We start from the raw sequence: 26027 nt of genomic DNA on the forward strand, positions 1-26027 counted from the left end.
TAGTACTTCTAAGTAGAGTATAAAGTAAGTGCTATATATTGAAACTCTCCTCATGCTCACTACAAATTCCAACATATTTATAGTAGATAGATGCAAATATAGAGATTCAAGGTGAAATCCTGGCTCCTATTGAAGTTAATGGGCGTTTTGCCATTGACTTCAATGTGGCCAGGATTTCACCCACCATCTTCCTCAGAGGTGCACTTTTTAACTTAGCCAACTATCAGACTGAGAGTGGCTACAGAAAAAAAACTGAGCTTCTATACTGTGCTTTAAGACTTTGTTAGAAATTGCTGCTTTTTCAAGAAGGTTCAAAATGTGTGCTAACTACCCATACATCAGAAGCTTAGAACGATTGCTCCTGAGAAGTTCTTTTCTCTGTTCCAGTTTTGTGGATATCACAAGACTTCATTTTAAAAATGTTACTTTTAAAGCGTTTACTTTGTCCTTTTCCATTTATCTTTATATTCGCAGAAGATTAACTTTCCAGCTGATTTGATACTTGTACAGTCTGATTTCAAGACGGTGACAGTTTCTTAGTGATTGGTAGTATTCTGACATCATGGATGACTGTTAAACAAACAGCTGTCATTAACTACATGTCATTAACTACATGTCTACTATGATTAAATTACGTAAGATGAAGAGATCACAGCTGTGAAGCATAACCTTATAATTACATTATATCCATGAAACCTGAGTTTTCTTGCTTTCTCCTTTATGTCCAATATGATTGTTCACACTGAAGCGATCAGGGAAGGGTGGAGAAACGTTTTGAAATGGCCTCAACTTTATCACTGGAAAAAATTAGAAAGCTTTAAACTAAAAACAAAACAAAAACCATGAACAGCTTATTTTTATGTTTTTGCTATAGCTGAGGAGCATATGGTGGAAGTTAATTTCCAGAGACATCATAAATTTCACCATTGTACTCCCACAGTCCTGGTTTGGTTATGTGCTGGTTGGTCCGCAGACATAAACTAGAGCAGTCTTCATAGATATACAAGCTGTTAATGGTCAAAATGGCAGCCACGAGTATAGTGTTGGTGCCTCAAGGCCTCACCACCTATACCAGCAAGCAGAGAGGGGTGGCATAGGAGCCTCTACACTAATTCTTGGTCACTGAAAACAATGCAGTGTAATGGGGTGCCATGAAATCATCTCCCAGGGCTGGATATGCTGGCTTTAGGACCAAAATTCTCTGGTGTTGGCATACCACATCAGAGAATCTGACCATAAAGGTACATGCGGCTACCAGGTGGATGTGCAGGATTATAGGGAGTAGAAGTACTTTAGAAACAGAAATATGGAAGAGTATTAAATGAAAGTGTAGTAAAGCTGCCCCCCTTTAGGATCTTATGGGGAAATCCTGATTACCATATTTGCTTATTTTAATTATTTTTTTAAACCATGGCTGGCAGTAACTGAAGTTTCACAGTTGCTAATATGTTATCATTACTCAAATAATTAGGCTTGGGAGCAATAGATTTTTTTTAATTAGCTATCTCAAAGCAAGTACCATTATAATAATCTAATTATCCTTTGAGGCAGCTTTATGCATAAATGCTTTAAACATTCATTGCCTTACGGCTGAGGCCCTGCCTCAGTGTGCATAGCTTAAAACAAAAACAAAGCTGGTGTTATGCATTGACACACATTTGTTAACAGAAAAATGTCAGAAACTGAAAGACTGATTTTAAAATTCTTAAATATTCAAAAAGTGACAATATAGAATTCTTTTTAGTGTTCACCAAAAAGCACCACTATGTAAACTAAAAATAAAATAGGTCAGATAAGGTTTTGCTGTCATTTAAACTCTCTGTACCTCAGTTTCCCCCTCTTCTAAAGCTAGGGTAATGCCACTTATCAAATGATTGTACTAATGAAATACTAAGTAATTTTAAATAAGCAAAGTTTTAGGTTTCCATGAACACTTATTAGTCACAGTTTATTACATTTAAATATCTTAAAACAATGATTATAAAATGTATACAGCAATATTTAAAAACTAAAAGGACAAATGTAAATCAGAGTTTTTGCATGGTATGAAGGGACAATATGTTTGGTCCATGGTGTTTAGTAGGCACCTATTTATTTCAAAATCCTTAATTCTGAATAAATATTACGGTAGTAATCAATTTGTACATATTTAATGTACAGATATAGGAATATCTGATTCAATCTCACAAGGTAAAGTCTCTTTTCTCATTCACATCTTGTCTGAGAGTCTTCTTTCACCACTCCTGTAACCTTGCCAGAACTCATTCGTACTACAACCATGCTCCAGCTGGAATCTATATTCTTGACTAAAATAATTTACTTTCTTAAATGAATTTATTATAATTTCCATGTCTTCTCTTTTAAGTTGACAATATGGCTTTAGAACCTAAAATGTTCTGGCCAAAATGTATTTAGGAAAAGGGACCAAATCACTCTTATCTTCCATCACTCTCCACTTGCTTGCTATAACTGAATCTACTTCAAAACTGGCTTCCTGGTTTTCATCTTAGCCTTCCGATCTGACATTATATGTTCATTCTCCTTTTCTTCCCTCTCCTGCTCTACTCACCATCTCAGCTCATTTTTAGCTGGAGGTTGTTCTTTCACTTGCAATTCCTTCCTCTCCTCCCAAGAGGGAGTATTACTTTTATTTTGAAATCTTGCCTTAAAACTTTCAGGCATAAGTTTAGGAGTGTCTTTCTTTAAGTGTCTATCCTTTTTTTGTAAGGCTCTGCATGACAGTGCTACATAGAAATAAACTGTATAGTACAGTTACAAAATGGCCAGTTGGAATCAAAGCCAGACAGCTCCTTGCCTTACTCCCAATTCACCATATTTAATAATAGATACCTTATGAAAAACATGTTAAAATGTCCCCATTCTCAGGTTTGGCAGATCACAAGTAGGAATGAATTTCAGAAATGGGGTCCCTTCATCTCTGCTGCAAGCCTCCTGTTGTTTAACTCTAGGGACAGAAAGATAATCTTGGCCTAATTAATTACTAAAAAGTGGTGCAAGTGATAGAAGGAAAGAGTCATTATTTGTGAACCAATAGCTCATAATGCAGCTGATAAGAAAATGCATTAAAATATAACTGTTCACTATAAATGCCCATCCTGCCTAGTGATTTCTGATTTCAATACATATTTTACATAAAAAAAGGTAAATAGTTTAGCTATTTTATTCTAGGAACAGTTCAAATCTCAATAGTAAGTATATCATCAGTAGAAAATCATTCAGAAAAGAGGCCCTTCGACTTCAAAATGCTTAGTTTTAATAGCTGATGTCCAGTCAATCAATAAGCATTTTGAAATTGACTCTTAAGATCACCAAGTAATGAGGGGCTTTTTGTATATAGAGAACAAAATAGTTCATTTAATGGAGTATGCTGCTTTGTACTATTGTTTATATCAAGGTTTGCTAGTATCTGTACACAGGTGTGCACTAATTGCATCCAAGAGGCAATTAAATCAATTGCAAATTCTTAGAGAAACTCGTTCAATGTGATTCTTGCAAGATAATTATGTAGTTTCCATGTTAATTTAGAGGAATGAAATAGAACTAAGGTGCTCAACATTTTCAGAATACTAGATCAGAGAGCATTTTCCATAAATCTACTGTATTATACCCAGAAAAACTAATCTGCACCTATTCTCAGGATATGCAAGTCTTCCCTTGGTTGTAATTCAGTATTGTAAATTATTAGTAACATGAATACAATGGCAAAATGATGCTGATGCTCTCTATCAGTATATTTCACACATAATATAATAACAGAATCAATAATCAGCTACACTGTACTCAGGGATTTGTATCTTTGATTATTATATATGACTAATCAAAATAGCTACTCTCTTCTTGTGAAAGGATATGTGCACTAGTCATCTCCGGCAGCAAACTACCAATTTCAGGATAATGTTGCTAGAAAAAAAGAAGAAATAGTTCTAGAGAAGTAATTTATATATTATAAACAAGAAGATTTGTTACAAACGAAAATGACTAGAAGCCTTCACTACTGTACAGAGCTCATTATTTTTGTATCTATAAATTACCTATTTTTTTCATATTTATATGGCATCTACTTCAGATATGTAAGAGTAACAGGTTTTTAATAATGGTTTTGTACTGTTCATTTTTTCCTCTTCTGAGGAAAAAACTATTCAAAAGCAACAATATTTTCTGTGTTCTCTTTTACTTCTCTATTTAATAAATAACAAAGAATACCATTGGGCTGCAGGCTGTGCCTTAATTATCTAGCAAAAAGATGGAAGTTGTACAGTCATACCCATTTAAACTTCACAATCCATACCAGTATCACAACTCTTTATGAAAATAAATGTCTTAGTCATGAGAGAACTGCAAAGCTATGGACGAGGTACCTGTAGGTTTTATGTACTCATTATTATATAATTAATAAAAGTTAAGAAATATTTGGGGGATATTTTCACTGAAATTTATGGGGATTTAGGCATGCGTCAGCAATATTCTTCTTGTTTATTTTGGTGTAACCTTGGATATTCCTAGAACGTGCATGTTTTACTCAGAGACAGATCGCATATAAGGATATGACAAATGTTTAAAAGTTCCTGTATCTTTAAAAGTAACTGTGAGTATAGATAATAAAAGGAAGCATTTCTGGAAGAGAGAATATTTTGAAGGCTAATCGTATAATATGTATGCAATGATTGGTAAGATGATAGCTTATTTTATTTGGTGAAAGTCAGTTACAGGTGCTTGAGTAACAATCAGTGACAGCTCAAAACTTTTATTTATCCTGGGTGTCCTTGAATTTAGGAGTTTCTTGTGACAAGGATCTGGGTCTTTTTATAGCTGAGGTGGTGTTCACTTGGACCCTAGACCTATAGGGCGAAATCCTGGCCCCATTAAAATCAATGGGAGTTTTGCCACTTCACAGACCTGTGAAATAAAATTTCTACAATTTATCCCAGATGGCTGAGGGGTACACCCCTTTGATTGGCTGCTTCCCCCACTTGCCCACCTCCTGGGGAAGAGCAGCCACTTATAATTGCTGCTGGAAGTAGACAGAGCTTTCTCCCGCTCCCTCAGGAGTTAAAGATTCTCAAAGGAGGAGGGAAGGGATCAGCTCAGGCCAGTTCTGGCTCCCTCTTCCCCCTCCCTTCCTCTGAACAAAAAAAACAGCTCCTCTGCTCCACCCTTCTCCTCCACCGAGCCTTGGAAGGAGGAGAGGGTACCTTGCTGCAGTCCCCCAGGCCTGGCGAGAAGAACCACAGGATCTGCAGAAGTAAGCTGGGGGGGGGGGAAGGGAGGGGGGTGAGAAAAACTGATATGGGGCAAAATAGATGGAGGACAGGAGCAGGACAGACATGGGGGCTAGGGAGGGGGAGCAGATGGGGACAGGCAGATGTAATAGCACTTTCATTTCTGTAGAAAATGATAGACTCCCACTTTTTTCAGACCACTTTAAACACTGCATTTAGCATGTGCATTGACTGCAGTGCAATGCCTCACATGCTTAAATTTACTCATGTGCTTAAATGGTGTGCTGGACTAGGGCCTTAACTGGCTTTAGGCAATGTTGGAGGTAGCACAAGAGTAAGACAGAACTCTAGTTTCAATAGTGAGCTTTAGACTACCAGCCTTCCCAAGAAATGATGTAATAGACAAGTTGCTAAACTACATACCAGTAGGTAAGATTCCTTTTGGTATTTGCATTTTATCAATTTTCTCCTTCTATTCTTTATAAACACTGAGGTATTTGTATATAAAGTTTTTTTTGTATATAAAGTTCTTCAATTATATGTTATATTTTCATTAAACCAATATGAGTTATCCAGTTATTCAAATCACTATTATTATACCAAAGTGGTGTCTTAACTAATTCATAGCTTTCTCTTCCAGACTGCAAAAACTTCTAAAAACTCCCATTGTTTATAACGTGGTAAATGTCCCCACCAATCTCACAGAGACTATCTGTGTGCTGTGGCTATTTGTGTCACCAGCACATGACATGTTAACAGTGACAACCATCATGCTTTCCTGATGGATTGTACTATCATTTGGGCCTCCCTTGAGGGGGCCAAGGGCAAGCTGACAGATAAAAATCAGCAGCAACTGATTCCCAGCAGAAATCTTGGAAATTAGAGACATACATCTTACTTGTCTCTTCAGATATAGAAATTACACTTTTCTTTCTAAGTATGTAATGCAACAGAAAATACCCATGAAGAACTGATGGATCCATTGAATACTTTTAAAGTACCATAAAACTGCTATATCTTGGAAAATGATAGCATGTTGTGTTATCGCCGTTTTCAAGCCAGCAACATGTACCCCAGAACTATGGTAGCTGCTCACTGAAAGTGAACTCTCAATTCAACCGTGGAAGTTGAAAATATAAAGATGAAAATGTAAAGACACCTAATGTTAGACAAGCAGCACAGTCATGTCTATTGTCAGGCCATTGTGTTCACTTAGAGAGACTCTATTTGGCTTTACATGGATGTACAGTGGGGATGGGGAAGCACAAAAAACCCACATAATGGCCAAGCAGAGTTGCACTCCCCTGTACATAGGAACTGCTACATCCATACCCTTCCTGTGCCTTAAAGGGAACAGGAGGAGGTAGAGCCATGGTTTTACCTCCCCATGCATAGACCAACAGCAAGGGCTGAGGATGTTAGCTGCACCTCATAAAGAAATGCAGAAGTAGGCATGCATCTCTATGAGATAGAATATCTCCTGGTGCTGCCTGTCACCACGTTGGGGCTTTGTTTAAATGGCACAATTGTGAGTTAAATAACTCATTAATATCAGACAACTGCTGAAGACAGAATAGGTTGCAGACATTGAAACTGAGAAATGTGCAGCCCTGCCTATGCATTTGTTCTCTCTCTAAATCCAATAATCCAAGCCATTTATTTAGCTTTTCCCACCTTAACTATAGTAATCTAACTGCAGCAGTTTAAAGCAATCAGTGTTTTTCTGGCATCAAATATCTCCCATAACTACTGTCCAGGCTGCTAAACTAAAAATGATGTCACCCACCTATGAGAGAAGACCGGCCCTGCTTGTGGATGAAATGTAAGAGTAAAAAGAAAAGAGTCACCTCCTATACTTCAAAAATAAAAAAGCTAAAAGCAATACTAATGTAGATGGGAAACTGTTCTCTTCTTTTTTTGTCTTGACAAAAATGTTCTAATTTCATGGCATGCAATGTACAAAAGGGAAAGAAATACATTTATCAAAGAAGAGAAACAAATGCCTACATATTCATAAGATAAGAATTTGGCTGGAAACTGAGACTTCATAAGATATTCATGTGAAAAAGCTTTCAACTCCCAAAATCACTAGTCACACAGAGAAATCATGCCCCCTCTTGTAGGTGCAGAGGGCCTTTTTATAGCACAACTCACCCAGATGTGCACAAAGAAAATGCAGCACTGGGGAGGAGCAATCAAATTTGAGGAGGTCTCATAGAACGTGCACCTCCCCTATATAGCATGATCCTTCAGTTCAGCGGCAAATCTCTGTATTGTGCAGGAGGGCTTGAGGATCTACTTCATCCAGCTTCTCTGGTGATTCCTCATCACCTACGAGAGTCAAGCAGGCTACCTAAACCATTAGACACATGCCATTCTCCCCTAAAGATCTCCACAGCCACAGCAAAATAATTCAGGGTGAGTGCTGGAGAGGAGCTTTTCACCAGAAAGAGATGAACCCTCAGGACCAAAACTATCTGTTGTAGAATTTTATTGATATTACTTACATTTCTCTAGGGATTAGTCTGGCTCATAATACTTCTTCCATGTGTATTGTACAGAATACTTGACTTTAAGAAAAGCTTTTAAATCTGAAGTGACCCTTAGGATACATCTCCCACACTAGTAGCTTACAGAGTGGTCCCTAAAAGAAACTATACACTGGTTGCCAGACTGGAACTTTAGACCAGAATAAGTATATTTGCAAGAGTTTCCACAGATATTTCAGAGTAAATCCATTGCTGGTGAAAGCAGGTACAATTCCACTGAAATCAAAGGAGTTGTACTCACTTATGCAAACAGAGACTTATGTCCTTTACACAACTATTAGCAAGAAGACAAAAATTGACTTTCAAAAGAATTAAAGCTTTACCTCACAAAACTAATATAGTTAGATCCATCCTGTAGAGTAGGAAACAGCCTTTTGCTTTTTCCTCTGACTAAAAAAAGAAAGAAGATACTTAATAAAAATAATGTTTAAAAGACTTCCCCAGAACATGGGAGTAGTACATGACTTGGTTCCATCTGTCTCCTGAGTTCAGCCACAGAAATCCTCTCAGCAGTCCACTGGAAATCAAATCACACAAAGAACAATAACATTAGGCTGTGATTTAAACTCACAAAGCCTGATAATTCAGAGTTAAGGCTGAAACTCCACCTTCTACAACCAAGTCCACTCACTGGTTGTTTCATTATTACCATCAAATCTTTTACTCCATATATTTCAACCAGTTTATAATTTTAGATTTATTAATAGTACATTTTATTGGCCATTTATGTTCAGTTACCTAGCAGACCTATTTTAAAAATCATGTAGAATGTTATTTGCTGATATTTCTACTGCTCTTTTAATTAGTTATCTAGTGAGCAAAATTTTACCACTGGATTTGAATCACTTGCATAAAATATATTAATACTCAGTTTCAACTATAACTAATGCTTGCTATGCAAATTCTTTCTCATGACACAGTGCCAGCAGCTACCCCAGACTCTTAAAGGGATGAGATCCTTAGGAATACTATGGCAGCCAAACGCCCCATACACTGGAGATTAGTTGAACCTGGTAACGTCTGGGTGCTCTGATTGTGACACCCAAGAGAAAGGGGGGCACAGTACTGGCAAAAGGAAATTCTATACAACCAGGAGCTGCGGTGAAGCCTTGCAGCCTAATTGTCCCCAGAGTTGTTAGCAGACTGCTAGCAGGAGCTGTACAGAAAGGACTGCCACAACAGGAGGGAGACAACTAGGGTGGCCAGCTGACCAGTTTTCAACCAGAAAGTCAGGTCCACTGACTGGACACCCAAAGTACAGTTACTGCGGGCAGGGAAGGTAGGAAGGCATCAGGTCATCACCCGTGCAGGACCCCTACTCAGCTGGCACCACCTCCTACCTGTGTTGGGCAGCTGCAACTCCCAGCCCCGGCTTTGCAGGTGAGTCCCTCCTGACCTGGATAGATTGGGACAGGGGAAAAGCAGTGAGTGATGTGGGGGGGGAGGGAAGAGGAGCAAATTGGGGAGGGGCCTTGGGAAAAGAGGCAGGGCAGGGAAGAGGTGGGGGCAGGGCCTTGGGGGAAGAGGCATGGTGGGGGGGGTCTGGTTTTTAAATATTACAAAGCTAGCAACCCTGTAGATAACCCAAAGGGGCCCTCAACAATATGACACAGACCATGGACTGATCCTGGACTCGAAACTCACAGATACCTAACTGCCTCTAATTAAGGAACAGACAGGAAAGGGCACCCTGTGGAGCTGTATCCCTCTATAGGACTACTCCCAGGGACCAAGCTAGGAACCATTATGTTTTATCTTGACGTGTAACTGGTTAACTCACTGTACCTATGGTATTTACAACCTCTGTCTTAACCTGGCATCCGTAGAAAAATATCCCTTCCCTTTCGTCAAGTGTCTGAGTGATTACTGGAACTCACCAGAGCTAGCGCCTACAAGGGCTAGCAGCTGAACTGCCTTGAGCACTTACCTGCAAATCATGGCTCAACCCATGTACTATTGAGTACCTTAAGGGTTCAGTATACCACAGCTCTGTACAGCCATAATAATTACAGCTTCTCAAAGAGTACAGTTGGGTTCTAAGCACTTTTGAAAGCCCAGTCACTACATTTAGGAAGCTAAATGGGAGCAGAGCTCTTTTGTAAATCTGGCCCCCATTATCGGTACTGAACAATGCTGAAAATCTGAGCCCATATTCGTACTGTATTATAGAACACAGGATCACTGCATGTAAGAAAATTACCTACACAACATAAAAGTGCCAGTATAATTGAGCATCACATTCATAGCACAAGAATGACTTTACAACACTAAATACATCTGTAAATACTGTTAATGTCAATTCAAGCTCATTCCCTTACAAATATTCATTTGAGATACCAACAAAATTATTGCTGCCAATCCTTCAATTTTTTAAAAATCAACTGCATTCAGACATAAAGATGTCTATTCTTACACTTCCTACAACATTATGTTGTTATAAAGTCACAGAGCTTTGCTCTCCAGTTTTTTAAAAAAACCCTTAGAATTTTATTGACTTTTCATAATAATTACATCCATACACACATTGAAGAAAATTGCATACTGAAAGATGACATTCATTACGTTTATCATCATATTAACACCTGATCTATTAGAGTCTATTAAAGAAGAAAGAAAATCAAGGGGGGAGAGAAGACAAAGGATTTTTTTAAAATCAATCAGTTTGTTGCTGTTCACCACTAATTCCCAACACAGACTGCATAAGCATGTATGCTAAGCAAGAGAAAAGGTGGCCATCCCAGATGACCTTTACTCACTATACAACATATTATTGTCACAAGTTGCAAAGCCTGTAATGATGATTCTATATACTATTGCATAAATTTATAACAGGATAATTTTTCATACAATTTGAAAATGAAATATATTCTCAGGAAACATATCTATTTAATTAATGTAAGTATAGGCATTTCTCTGATGCTCATCATCACAGTAGACTCTGATACACTGTATTTGCACACAGATGTGTTGTACATACAAAAGTCAAGAGGGAAGTAAGATATCTGGCAGTGGTAATGTTAAATAGCAACTGTAAAATTTGCGCTGAACAATCAGTTTTCACATCTGTTCATGTACCTCATTTAAACCCTAAAGATTGTAAAATTAAAATAAAAACAGTATTCTACAAGCAAGAGCTGCCTTTAGAAATAATTGTCAGAAATGTGTCTGGTTCTATATTTTGTAATAAAAGAAATCACAGTTAGCTTGTGATGAGGTGTCCATCCCACACAGGACTGGAAGGAGTTAAGATGGCCAGGTGGGCCAATTAACTCCACAAGTTGCATCCGGAGAGGAGCCAGGGAGTGGGGCATTGATTGGAAGCAGGCTCAACTGGGCAGGAACTGGTAGGACCTATATAAGCCAGGAAGCTGGCAACAGAGGAGGCTGCAGTCACTCCCTGGAAGAAGGGAGGTGCATTTGGGGCTAAAGGGTAGTCCACAGTTACTCCCTGAGAGGCGTGAGTTGGGAGGCTGTGAACACAGGAAGGCAGGAAAAGGTTCAGGGGGAATGCAGAAAGGTAGGACAGTGCAGGCCTTGACTGGAGGGCTCCTGAGCTGGAAACCTGGAGCAGAGGGTGGGCCTGGGTTCACCTACCAGCCACTGGGGGTGAGGCACAGGCCAGCAGAGCAAAGCAGACTGCCTGGGAAAATTTGTCCTGGAAAGACTTCATTACACCACCCCTAGAAGAGGAACACATATGGTGACCCGGCTGGAGGGCCAAGTCACAAAGAGGAGGCTACAGTTCCTGGAATGAGAGAGGTCCGCAGGACGAGAGGATGATGGGATAGACACTACCAGAGTAGGGCACAATGCCTGGCCAGATCTAATTCTCAGCATAGCCAGGAGGAGGCACCACTAGCGGTGAGTACATCCTGTTACATAGCTAAATAGCTGCATACTCTCTGTAAGATCCTACCTTTCCTGTCCATCCATACAGCTAAATCTCTTGTCCAGGCCTTATCATCTCACATCTTGACTACTAAAACATCCTTCTCTCTGACCTTTTTTACCTATTCAAAATACTGCATGCAAATACCATTTTCTAGCTCATTGCTTCACTATCTTGTATATATGCCATCCCTCCACTGGCTCCCTCTCTACCAGTGCATCGAACGCAAACTACTTTTCTTAACTTATAAAACGCCTTTACAACCTGTCCACAAACCACACAACTTCTTTTATACAGTACACTTTCACTCCACAAATGATGCCAGTCTCCATTGCCCATTTTAAATTTTTTCCAATAGCACTTTCTCCCATGCTGCACCTTAGGCATTGGAAGGAGCACCCCATACATATCCACAAAACCAGCTCATTGTCATCCTTCAAATCGGTACTTAAAACTCTTCTCTTTTGTGATGTCTATAAAAAACAAGAAATGATTAGTCAGCTGCTTTGCTTCAAATATAATGCTATAGTTATTTCAAATCTTTTTTAGTTTTGAAATTTAAGATGCTAATCGTCTGCTTTTATACAAATATTTGACAATTATGAAGAAATAAAGGTCACTCCAATGCTACTAACTATTGTGACGCTAGAAGTCCAGGTGCCACTTCATGCCAAGATCCCCATGTAACACTGGATACAGAGGTATATCATTGGAATTAATGTAGCTCACTTGTGCATTAATATCGATTAAAATAAGTAGCAGAATTATAAGCAAGTGTTTAGTATTTAGACTATTGAATGATTGTTAGTTGCTACATACATTAATCTCACTTGTACTATTTGTGTGCCACATTGTAATGTAATATTTGAGTGGCTGTTTTGTGAGCCTCTGAGACTGTATGAATCTCCATACAGGAGAAGGACATCAGCATGAAGAGCTGCTCTTCTACAGAAATTGTTACACACCTCCTTACTGAGGAGACCCATTGATACCAGATAGACTAGGGTTGAATCTTACAACTGGAAACTTCCTACATCTGGATTGAGAAACCATCAACAAAAAGGACTAAAGACTCTTATTATTGTTCTACGTTCCTCCTTGTGAAGATGAATCATTCAAGTGGACTCCTCCTATTAGCTCAGTTTGCAGCTCAGAGCACATGGCAGGAGGGGGATAAAACCCCAAACCAAAAGAACTAAGGATCTCTGTTGAGCTTGGATTATGGGAGGCAAGGAGTTTCTAGACATAAGCAAGAGATCTCCAGCTGCTTAGCCTGGGTTAGCTCTACAGGACAAATAGAGCTTGCTAATCATAGAAGCCTATATTAATTCTTGAAACCTAACACTGTAACTCGTTCATGTGTCTGTTTGCTTGCTTTAACCTTGCAAATAACTCTCTAATTTCCTTTTCCTATTTAATAAATCTTCATATAGTTTAGTATAATATTGGCTACACGTGCTATCTTTGGTGTGAGACCTACAGCACAATTGACCTGGTGTAAGTGACTGGTCCTTTGGGATTAGAAGTAACATGAATATTGCTGTGATTCTTAGTGTAAGGGGTCAGCTATCACAGAGATATGCTCACCTGAGTGGCAAGACAGACTGGAGTACCCATAGGGACTGTCTATGACTCCATGTTAAGGCTCTTAAAGTGCCTGAAGACTTTGCATTTGGTGAAGTTGGTTGGTAAAATCTAAGTTTAGAACTCACAACCAATTTGGGGTTTGTGGCCTTGTTTGTTTTTAACAGTCTGCCCTGGGGTTGGGACTCACGCTCTTGCATTGTCATTGGGAGCTTCATAACTATTACAACCTTCACTCTCTATGTGCCTCTAAGCTAAAAAAGTGAAGCACGATTACAAAAATTAAAGTATGTATTGCTTCTTCCCACAGGAAAGAGCAAAAGGAAAAGGAAATTTCCCACTAAGTTTTCCTCATAGATTTGTCTCCAATTGTTTCATCATGGCAGTGGGATTTGTTCCTTCCCCTCACAGAAAAGGATATGAATCCTGCCCCCAAAGCATCCAGGATATCTGGAGACCCCATGGCTGCATGCCAGCCTTAGCTCTTCAACAGTGCCATGTTTCCTGACAGTGCAGTTCCAATGGAGGCATGCTGCCAGAGCCTGCATTGCAAGCCACAGCCCTCAGGACCCTTATTAAAAACAAGGATCCCTAGTGCAGAGCGGGAATTGTAAGCTAGGGTCAGAAATCAGTGTTTCATCCAAATGGTATCATCTATTCGCATAGATGCTGGGAATAAGCATTTATACAAAAAGATATCAGGCTAAGGACCTAGTGGAAAACCAGGACATAGGTAAACTGTAAATCATACCTTTTAAATATTCCTGCGTTGTATCACTTTAGCTGCCATATACCATATGAGAGAGATCTTGCTATGTACTAGTATTATAATTGCTAGGAAAGGTAAGTTTATAAATATTCAGAGCAAAAGTGGTCCCAGTCCTACAAAGCCACACTGGGCAGTAAATCCTCTTATCCTCCCTATAACCACATGAGACCTGTGCACATTGAAGCAGATGAACTAGGGAAATTACCTGTAGCCAAAAATTTGTTTCCAGTGAAATTCAGACAAATGTTTTATGACCCCATCCAAAATAGTATAAAACCTGTACTTAAGGACTTAACAGTGCAAAAGCATTTTACACATTCGAAGCAGGTGTAAGAGCATCAGCTAATCCAAATATTTATTAAATCCAAACTTCTTTCAGTTAGGTTAAGTATTATCCACATTTTACTGGTGGGGAAAGTGAGGTAAAATATGACTTGCCCAAGAAGCCTGATAGTAGAATTTGACAGATAACAGATTGTTTGGTTCACTGGCAATTCCAAAAAAAAAAAGAAAAAAGAAAATATGTTTTGTTTCAGATCGAATCAAAAATGGGTAATTCCTAGCAAAGTAAAGTAAAAAAAATATTGAGTTGGATTGAAGCAATGTTTCCTTTCGACCCAATATTTTTTGTTTTAATTTCAGGCATTTTTACAAAAGCAAAAGACTAGACTCACAAAGCAGATGGGGAATGGGTGATTAGGATACTCTCCTGAGACATGGGAGATATGGGTTCAATTGCCCCCACTCTGCCTGATGTGGAGAAGGGATTTGAACTTGGATCTCCCATGTTGCAGGAAAGAAGGCCTGATGTGGAGAAGGGATTTGAACTTGGATCTCCCATGTTGCAGGAAAGAAGGCCTGATGTGGAGAAGGGATTTGAACTTGGATCTCCCATGTTGCAGGAAAGAAGGCTGTGGGATGTTTTAGATCTTTCTCAAGCCTCTCCTGTTGAAGCTGTTCCATTGTGTATAAAAATTAGTCATTGCAACTCAGACTTGAACTTGAGTCTCCTACATTTCAGGAGAGTTCTAGAACTATCAGGCTGTAGAGTGTTCATTCTCTCTCCTTGGACCCATGACTATTCACTGTTGTTCACAGTGGCACTTCACAGTCATTCATGATGACAATGGATAGTCATTGGGCCAGGGAAAGAGAGTGAGAATGACCGCTTCCTCCCTCAGCATTTTGTGAATTTATTCCTTTGCTTTTGTAAAAATGTCCAAAATCAAAACATCTAGGTCTGTGCTTATTCCCCCAGATCATTCTACCATACCAACACATAGAGAAGATGGACCAAAACCTCCCATTGTATACTCAAATACATCGATGGCTCATGCAGCTAACAAAATCCAGTAGTCTTCTGCCTTGTTCTAGATGCTTGCTACTGGGGTGCGGGGAGGAGTGTCATGACCATTAATGGGAGCTGTAAGCACCACAGATTAGGTGGAGAAAATATAAATGTCCAAATGTTTCTTATCAGTTTCTTTTTAATCCAGAGAATGAGTAATTCTTATTACACATAATATTTAAGATGAAGTAATGTCTACAGTGTGTAATTCTGATTGGAAAAAAATCTCCTCTCTTAAAGATATCTATCCTTTTTAAGGAATGACAGAGGTACACCAGTATTCTTTTAAGAGCTGTCTTGTAGACTTTTCATCATAACAAAATGTTCTCTATTTAATGCAAGGTATCTTTCTAAAGTACTTGTTAATATCCAGTTAAGTATTTGTGTAGGCTTACACACTAGATAATGCATTACAGAAGCTTGCCTTAAAACTGCATTCTGGCCGCTGTGTTTTCCGTACAAATACAATGTCATACTATGCCAGAATGAAAGGCTCTTTACTAGTTCTGCTTAAGCACCCTGACTGGAACCCATCATTACTTTAAAAGTCTATTCTTCTTGGAAGGGTAATTCAATAACTTGACATTTTATGTGGGTTTGCAAATTGAGTCAGACATGTAATCAAAAATGTTTTTAAAATAATTTTTCTTCTAATAGGAAAAGGCTGTTTTATTAAAGTTAGATGTTTTTGACATGACCACTGAAAAAACTGAAACATAGAAATTGCACTGAGGTAAGAAAAAAATTCACACCTTTTGCCTGTCATGCTTCAAACTGCTAGGCATGAACTTTAGTCAATCAAAAATGAGTGAAAAAAAATATTTTGTTCTGACATGATAATTACAAAGAAGGGCCTGGTCCTTGTACCCCTGCTCTTTTAACTTTGCACTCTGCCTCTGAACAAACTCCTTCATCAGATAGTTTCAACCACCATCTCTCTTTGCTGATAACTCACATATCTGTCTGTCTCTCCCACCTCCTGCCCTGCGACCTATCTACTATCCCATTCCGTATCACAACCTATGCCTCTAACACCACTTCTTGGATGTCTCCTTGTCATCTTAAACTGAATGCCCCAAAATGAACTTATTAAAATTATTAACCTTCCAAACCATCTCTGCTTCTCCATTTTCTGATACTATCTACACTAGCATCCATATGTTGGTGGTGTTTTTTTTTAAACTTCTTCCTCTTCTTTGCCCCACATTCACCTACATCCAAATCCTACTACCTCCTCCGCCACGGTATCTCTAGGATCTGTCCTGTTCTAAGCACTCTTATTCTCCTCATCATTTTCCAATCATTGGCACATCCTTCTCTTTTGCATCCCTGCCAGCTACAATGACCTACCCCCACCATTCCAGACATGTTGTTGCTGAAGTCACTTTCCTTACTACTTTTTTGATTGTAGCAGGTTTTGAATCTCTCCATTTACTCCTGCCTTTGTATTTCATCAATGTCAAGCTTATCGTCACAGCTTTCAAAGTCCTCCATAAGTCTGCCCTTGGTCTATTTTCCATTGCCCAATTTCCTGCTGATCGTCTGCCTATGCCAGTCTTCTCGGCTTCTTGCATATATATCTGAGCCTTCTTTCAGAGCTCCTGGTATGCATGGAACACACTTCCTGAGCTTCTCCACCAAACCACTACTTTCCTTCCAATTAAGTCTATCTCAAGACCCACTTTCTTCCACTCTGCCTACAGGGAATCTAGCTGATTTATACAGACAAGTAGATGTGTGTGTGTGTGTGTGTGTACACACACGCACACAAATACATATTTAATTATTTATACATTTATGTAGCTTGGAAGAGTTGGCTAGGTGGGTTGTAGTATGCATGGAACCAGGGGCTGCTGGTAGGGCAAAAGTACAGAGTAACACAGTGACAGTGCAACATGATGTTGTTCTTGCTCAGAGGAAATGCATTCACAAGGTAGTGTGAAAACATATGCACTGTTGCATCCATGTGTGTGCACACACAGGGCTTCACAGCCTTGCTAGAGAGTTTCAGTGGTATTGGTAATACCAAAATGTATGGTTACTTGACCTACAGTAACTAGGTATGAATTTGGGTAGACAACATCTCTTGTTTGAACAGCAGCATCTGTTAGGGCCACACCTGCACCCTGGGAGCCCTTGCAACCATCATAGCTGAAAATATAAGTGGGGGGTTGGCCTCAACTGCCTCTGAGTTTGCCAAGTGTCCTAAAAACTGCCAAGGCCCTAACAGCGAGGGCAGAGAGTGGGCCATGGAATATATGTGGTCAACACATCTTGAAAAACTATGATTACTGTATGGTAAGTAACAATACTTTCTTATTTGAGTGATAGCAAGCACTATCCTGTTCTTGGAGGTAGGTAAGAGACATCCTACTTGAATATCGACTGGAGGACCACTCTGCCAAAGCTTGCATCTGACCTAGAGGCAAGTGTACCAAGGCATAGAGAGTAGTAAACATGTGGACTGAACTCCACACTGATCTACAAATCTCAGTCGAAAGTATAGTTCAAAGAGGAGTCACATAAGCTTGAGTCAAACTGGATTTATTGTGTTCAGATGGCTCTATATTCAAAAGAAAATAGCAGGTACATATTCTGTCCAAAACACACTTAGTTAGTCTCCCTGAGGATATCCGCTGTCCTCTTATCCATTCGGCAAATGTCACAAATAGACTTGGTGAGGTTCTAATTTATCTGGTCCTATCCAAGTAAAAAGACAACAACTTAACCACATCTAAGGTGTGAAGTTTGGGTTCAGCCATTGAAGAATGACGTTTAGGAAAGAAGACCAGGAAATGAACAGATTGTTTCGGATTTTTATATTACTCAATGTTAGGCAAGAACTTAGGGTATAGTCTTAAAGTAACCTTGTCCTCGTAGAAAACGGTATAGGGAGGATCTGCCATAAGGGCCTGGATTTCCCCTATTCTCCTGGCTGATGTTATGGTCACTGATGTTTCGGTCTTCATTAAAAGTTGATTGACAATGGAGAAGTCTGGTCTGATGCATGACATAAGTACACTCCAACACGCGTCCCAGAAGCTTCAGAGCGGTTTTCACTTGCATTACTGGTTATGTGTGAAGCTGCCATACGATATCTGTCATTGTTGGGAATCTTTGTTGCCGTTAGGTATGCCTTTGCTAACCTAGCAACCCGACACTGCTCCTATTAATTTGATGCTTTGTGTCTCAGCCAGTGTGGATTTGTCTTTGTTGACCTTGAGGCTGGAGTGGATGTACCCTCCTGATTCAATGGCTGCCCTATACTAAACTCTAGTGTAAGTGTGATTTAAAAAACAAAACAAAACAAAAAATAAATACCAAGAGAGCATGGAACAATGAGTGCCTGGGAGGCAGACTGACGGGCCCAGGCCAGGGCACAATCTAAGTGCAGGACCTGCTATGCATGCTGGCCCCAGGGCTGGTCCTTGTTACTTACAGCAGTGAAAGAGACCATGCCCAGGATACAAAGTAGGAGGCAGCTCCACTCAGCATCGAGACCCGTCTGCTCAACATGGGGAGAGGTTTCACCATGATCCCAACACCCTGTCCGCACTTTCCTGCTGCCTGGAGATTGGGGTGGGTGGGACAGCCAAACCTGAATTAGTGGTGTTGGGATCTGGCCTGTGGAGTTGCAGCCTCTCTCAGTTTTGACCCAGCCACCCCTCCATCATGATTGAGGCTGTTGGTGGCAGTGGTGGTGTTACGCCTAAGAGCTGGGCCATCACTCACGTCTTTCACACCTTATCTGGTTCATGATTAAAGAAGTTGTCTCCCTGAAGTGGCAATTCCTCTATGGTCAGGGATGCCCAACATTTGCAGCCAGTAGAACCATCTCATTTTTCACCACTACTGCCATGGTCCTAGCTGCCATGTCTGACATGTCCAGTGCCTTCAGGAGCACAGTTCTAGCACTGAGCTGCCCTTTGGATCTTTGCTCCTCCTGACATCCATTAGGGAGTTTGTCTGCTAATGAGGAGAGTTGATCTCATAGCAGAAAGTTGTACTTTGCCAGGAGCACCTGATAGGTAGTGACTCTGAGTTAAAGATCCTGAGAAATACACTTTCCATCTGAAAAGGTCCAGTTTCTTAGGATTCTTTTCTCTGGAGATTGACCTAGTTTGTTATTTTGACCTCTCTTGTGCAGCTTGGGTGATCAAATATCCCAGGTGGGGCGCTGGAAAAAAGTACTCAAATCATTTTCCTGGCATCTGTTTCATCAGCACATTTTGAAGTGGCAGGATTCAATGCAGGAGTGTGCCAGATAGCTGGTTTTAGCAACCTCTCATCGATCAGTAGGGCCATTGTACCTAATTGAGAGGACTGGAGAGAATGTCCAACAAGTTGTGCTTTTTTTTCTTGTATGATCTTGAACAGAATGTCAAGAGTATCTACTAGACTTCTACTCAAGTCCTAAATGATTTTCAACTTGTCTAAAGAGGGTATGGATAGAGGGTTGGCTGCTTTGTGCCAGGACAAGAAGGATATGGGCACTGGCTGTTAGTGTTCAGGGAAAAGATCATTCACACTCATTTCTTGTTCTTCCTCTACTATGAGTTGTTGAGGAGTGGGCATCAAGGCCAGTTTCAGCAGGTGTTTGGGCAAAGATGTTCTTGGCTTGGAGTTCATTGAGGCAGCTGATGTATGGATTTACTCCCCAAGAGGCCCAATATGGCCAAGGTTAATATGGGTACTGGGCTGAGGGAGGGGCAAGGAGGGTACATAGGTGGAAACAAGCTCAGTGTTTGTTTAATGAAATCTGCTGATCTGTGAGTGCCTCTTGTGAATTCCTCCTTGGATTGTCTGTTCAACACCCACTGAGTCACAGTCTGATGAAGATGGTCTGCTGCAATTGTCTGAAGACACTGGGAAAGCAAAATCATCCTCCATTGGTGGGGAACAGTGCCTGATGAGTCCAGTCTCATTACATCGATGGCCAGTACCAGTAAGTCATAGGATGGATCTGGCCTGTTGATTGTCTCTGTGTCTGTCTATGATCAGGGAATCCAGCACCAGTCCCATTCCTAATTCTTCTCATGTCAAGAAACATTATGATGCTGATGAGGCCATCGATACCAGTAAAGATGCTCTAGGATGCAGATTCCTTTCGCTCCATGGTGTTTGGTGCCAATGAGCTCAGTGTTGGGTTCCTTGGTGTCAGTGTGGTTGGTACAGGGTCAGCCGGTTGGGCAGTACTAGGGGCAGCATGGTAATTACTCTAGGAATCAACGGTCAGTGCTGGTTTTGCTTTAGAGATTATACAAGGCTTTGTCTTAAGGCTCTGGTAAGTCAAAGCCTTAGGAGAGGCCTTCTGCCTCCTAGCTGGAGGGGGATGGCGGTGTGGCTCACAGGTCACCGGAGGAGTGGCTGGGAGGAAGGTCTCCCACCGGGCTTACCTGGATCTGAGGATGTTTGAATAGAGGTCTCCAGGATATCTAATGTCAGTCTTCTCTCACTGGCTTTCAGGGTGTGCTTTCAGAATGTCTTGCACACCAGGCAGCATTCAGGCACGTGCCCTTGCTTAAGCATAGACAACACCTTGCATGACCATCACTGATGGGCACTGATGTGTCACAGGAGGGGAAGATCTTGAATCCTGGAGATTTGCCTTTGGCCTGGGGCATGGCAATGGTCCACCCAATTAGCATGCAGGCCTACCTAAAGTTCATCGGCTCCTGCCCGATGCCTCCTGCCTGCTGCCCACCACCCTGTTCAATATTTCTGCTTCCAGAAAAAGGGGAGGAGGCAGCACGCCTGGTCCCTTTCCTCTCCACAGCCAGAGCTGTGCCACCAGGGCTCCTGACCCATCCCAGCACTAGACTCTTCTCTTAGCCAGGTTCAGTGTGACTCCAGAATACAGCTGGTGGTGAAGATTTGGAGCAAGGGAAGGAAAGAGTCTGTCCAAGTCCAAGGACCTGGACTGATCCTACACTCAGCTCGGAGGTGAGTCCTGCCCACAGGCATGCAGGAGAAGGTGCAGTATCCCTTATGAGCAAAGTTTGGAGCCCAGCCCAGCCAGGGTTTCAGTCACCAAACCCCTGGAGTTGTCCCAGTGACAAGGCAGGGATTCATTGTGGGGCAGATGCTTTTTTGCCACCTCCCAACACAGCAGTACAGCCCAGGAGCCTTCCCTTCCCCATCCCCTTCCTCCACGCCTTCCCAGGCCTACTTGTGGCTATGCCCCAAGATAAACACGAAGACCCACTTCCCCATGCAACTGTAGGTAAGTTCAGCCTCCAACCCCATGAATTGTCCCAGGAACAGGTCATTTCCTTCTCTTATAAATTGAGGCCCACCCATATTTCCACTTCTAGTTATGTCATTACTTCAGTCATCTTGGTCTCATATACAAGGCGGTCTAGCCCTGTACAGGAGGGTGGGGAAAGTGCACAGAAACCCTATCCACAGGGAACTTCTATCTAAACTTGTTTTCGCTTTTAAACTAATGGGTCTACTACCTACCTATCTAGCTAACTACTAGGAATTAGAATAACAAAGCCAAAAAATCTCTTGCTGGTTAAGAGGTTCCACTACAGAGTTCCATCTCTCAGCAAGGGGCGGTAAGAAGGAATTGAGAGGCCAGTGAGGCAGCCCTGCTCCTAATAACCTTGGCTACAGTGGTCACACGGCTATTAAAAAGAATCCAATCTCATATGCATCTGGTACATGCACACTGAGAATGGAATCTGTGTGGACAATCAATTGAAGAAGAACACCATATTTTAATGCAAACAAAGCTGATGTACTGTGTTTGTGACAGTCACATTGTTTTATGTTGGAAACAGTTCCACATCCTTTCAACAACTTCACACTGCCATCCTGCCTTTTATATTTGGCACCTACACGTAGCCTATCAATTTGATTCATATTAATGGTTTGTTCAATTATGTTTTCTTAAATTCTCCTCTGCAGTAAACACATCTGATATTGTCAAGACAATTAAAAACCCACACTGAAGTCTCTGCAGCAGTACACTGTACATTAACATCACATTATTTATCTGATCAGATTTACTGGTATGTCTCAGAGAGACAAACAGAGAAGCTGTGCTTTGTTAGTTTTCCATGTGCTGTCTATGAAATGCTTAAAGAGAGCACACACTATAAATCAGCTAACTCAGCAGTAAGAAAAGCCACTCTCCTACTGTTTTATTATTTTACATTTTAATTAGGCATTATCACTCCTCCACTTCCTTGTAAAAAAATTTTTTTGGAAGATGCCAAAAAGCAATAAAATGTAAACTAATTTGATCAACACATGCATCTAGCACATCCCAGATTTGCTACTCATATATACACAGTACAAACTTGCTTTTCTGTGGGAATTATTAGCTAAATGATTGCAAGTGTGCTCTTTTACCTTGTGATACTATTTTACGCTCAGCTAAATTAAATGTGTACTTTCCCCTATGAAAGGTTATATCAGCAAACCACAAAATATAATTTAACATTAATTAGCATGATTATCTCTTTGCAAATTAGATTAGATTAGCTCAGATTAGAAGTACTGTATTTTGGAAGGTAACTTGCCCAACCAACACAAGATTAGAGGTAGCTGGCTTAGAAGTGTAAGAATTTACATTGTCGCTCTCACTACCACACAACCTCAGGATGAAAATAAGATATTATTTAGCAGTCCTAAAGATCTCTGGGCATGGTGTGTGGGTGTGTTTTTTAACAAGCATTTTTTACACACCCAAATAAACAAGTGCAAACATTTAGAATGGAAAATGTAAAGGCAGCAGGATTTCCAGCAGCTCATAAAGACATGCTGTTAAATTTCAAAGTGGCCTAACACTGAATGTGAAATATAGTTACCAGCTGACCTGACTGTGGAAAATGCCCTTAACCAATCTATGAAATGGCTTTCCTTTCCAGATAATGAAGAATTATGCACTATCGGGGCTGTGAATCATGGAGCTGAATAAGAAAAAGTTGGGATAAACAATAAAAAAAATCCTAGAAAACAGAGATTCTTTTCCTATAACCTTTGCTGAATATGCTTTAGGGAAATAAAGATGATAACAACATGGCACAACAAGGACAAGTGTATGTTGTTCAGTGATCATTCAATTGAGCAATAACTCAGTCCCTTTTAGATGCTCTGAGTTTAATCTACAGCTGAAGAACATCAGCAAGGAGAGAAATCCAATCTCCTCCAAGATTATTTATAACAAAGTGCATCTAAATGAGGTCCAATTTGTTTGTGGAATTGCAGTAATTCCATTTCAACTAAACAATAACCGAATCTACCTTTCATAGGACTAGTTCAGAGTATAAAATAAGAGGGAGAACAGATACAATGCTTCATTTATACACCAGAGGCTCAGTTAGAGGAATGATTGGATAAAGCAATCCTTTGGAAGTACGGAAATATCTGATGTATTGGAAACAGAAATTCTTCAAACCACATCTACCATATTCCTTTTATATTAGTCATGCTTCATTTAGTGAGCATATCATATTACAAAATATCCCCTGTTATCTTAAAACCCTAATTTTGCTTCACTATATTATAGTTGTCAATTTTATTCTACAACACAGAGTTTTCTAGTTTAATCAGACAACCAAAATTAGTCCATAATTTACATAAATTGTAAGAGAAACATACCTCTATTCAATTAAAAGAAGAAAAGAAGGCTTTCCTGTTTTCTAAGAAGACAGAAAATTAAATTTTCAATTTTAAACCTGTATTTTTAAACTCCAAACCTGCATGGATTTATGCTTGTGAATAGTCCCACTATTCATATGCATAAAGTTAAGACAAAAGTCATTGCAGGATCCAGGTCAACATCTTTTACTTTCTATAGCTATCTGTTTTTCCCTCAAATACTCTGCTTAGCCTGTTATGTACATTCATTTTCTTCTAATTAACTATTCTGCCCTTAAGTTTACTTCATCTTAATTGCATTTTTATTTTTCAAAACTAGCAAAGTATAGTATTGGTTTATCTTATCATTAAAAAAAACAAACCCCATCCATTTTACCAGAATAGACCAGAGCACCATCCAGTTTGATAGCCTATCTTGGATAGTGGCAAGAACCAGATATTTTGGAGGACAGTACCAGTATAACTGCATCAGAACCACAGTTTTCATTGGCATACCTATGTCAGTAAAAAGAAATCATACCCCTGACCAACATCCCTATGCTGGCAAAACTTTTACCGATAGATCAGACCTAACTCTATTCCATCTTTTCAGGTACCTCTAGATGTGAATCAGGACCTGAATACGGAATTATATCGTTTGCTGATCGTTTCTGTTACATAGAAATAGTAGGGAATTAGGAAATCTCTCAGATATTCCTGTTGTGAATAAGAATTAAGCTATGTGGGCTAATTACAGAGATCAGGCTAATGAAGACTATCCAAGGTCACTTCTCCACTAATGATGTTAACTGGGCCACAAAAGGAGGCCCCAGGGGAGACTACCACAAAGAGAAGAATGTGTCAGGGTCACTTGCCCTTGCATTGGGAACTGGAGATCATATTAAGCAAATGCTGCCTCCCAACAGCTCTGGTCCAGCCTCAAATGGACTATTGCGGGGGCGAGGGGAGTGGGAAGCCAACTATGGCTGTTCCTACCGACAATGGGTAGAAGTGATTACCCAGTGGAGCCTCCATAACCACCAAAGCATGCAATGAAGGCTGCCCCATAGTTATTGTGAGTTAGGAGAAAAGAACACCCCTGAAGATTTGTTTCTTAACCCTGGCATGCTATTTGGTGGGTGGACAAAAGGGGGAGAACAGATTTTATTCTTTTTCTGCTACTTTGTCTAGTAAGCTGAATTACAATTAACTGAGCATTTATTTTATTGGTTAAGCTATGGCAATTTTTATTAAAGCTTAAATTTGTCATCTCAGTTTTGAATTTCTAAGTGGGAACAAACTTGGACACAGTTTGGGATCTTTTTGCCAATTCTAGATCAAAACATGATGGATATTTAAAAATAAAATTCTGCTGGCAGCATGTGCTTAAACTGTACTAGTTCCATTTGGCAATTTGGAAAATATAAACCATTAAGGCAATTGAGTTTGACAAACAGCTGGTGAGCATATGTCGCATTGCTTCATATTTTTTTTTAGTCATGATGCTATTGACAACATCAAAATTAAATTACAATGCCATTACAATGCAAGATTGCAATAGCAAAATAACTTCAAAATACAGTAACTCTGAAGAACCTATTACATTTTCACAGTGATAGCAAAATAATTCCAATGCCTGCCCACAGAAACCCAGTTTAAAACACAGTTGTGATCTGAGATTACAATAGTAAAGCAATTTCAGTGCCGGTCCATATAGATTCTATTATGATTATACCATTATAATGTTGGATTGCACTAGAAAAATGATTTCTATACAAGCCAGGGTAGTCCCCATTACAGTGATGCCTTTACAGTACAGTATGAGATTACTCTGGCAAAACAATTTCAGTATAAGTCTGAAAACTATCACAAAAGCCAAAAACAAGCTAAATGCTAAGTATACAACCATGGGGGGGGGGAGTAAATTTGGTACCAAAAATACCAAACAGGAAGACTCTTCTGCCATTCTTTTGCCCAGTTTACACTGCAGATCTAACATGTCAGAAGATCTGGTTACAGCACAATTCTCTTTTGTAGCATAGAAGGGTCTTAACAGTGT

The 26027-nt window shown here is 40.0% G+C and overlaps 1 protein-coding gene across 9 annotated transcripts in view; it reads right to left on the bottom strand.

Moving 5' to 3' along the window:
- The window catches only part of IMMP2L (inner mitochondrial membrane peptidase subunit 2), an 835235-nt gene that overhangs the window by 502270 nt on the left and 306938 nt on the right, over positions 1-26027 (bottom strand). Inside the window, exon 4 of one of the 9 annotated variants that reach the window (XM_048836076.2) lies at positions 8153-8306. The exons of the other annotated variants lie outside the window; for them this stretch is intronic. Coding sequence (XP_048692033.1) covers positions 8201-8306 — 106 coding nt within the window. The 3' untranslated portion in view covers positions 8153-8200. Of the gene's footprint in view, positions 1-8152; positions 8307-26027 lie in introns of those variants that run through there. 9 annotated transcript variants of the gene reach the window in all.

Source organism: Caretta caretta, chromosome 1 (genome assembly GCF_965140235.1).
Source record: "Caretta caretta isolate rCarCar2 chromosome 1, rCarCar1.hap1, whole genome shotgun sequence".
Lineage (NCBI taxonomy): Eukaryota > Metazoa > Chordata > Testudines > Cheloniidae > Caretta > Caretta caretta.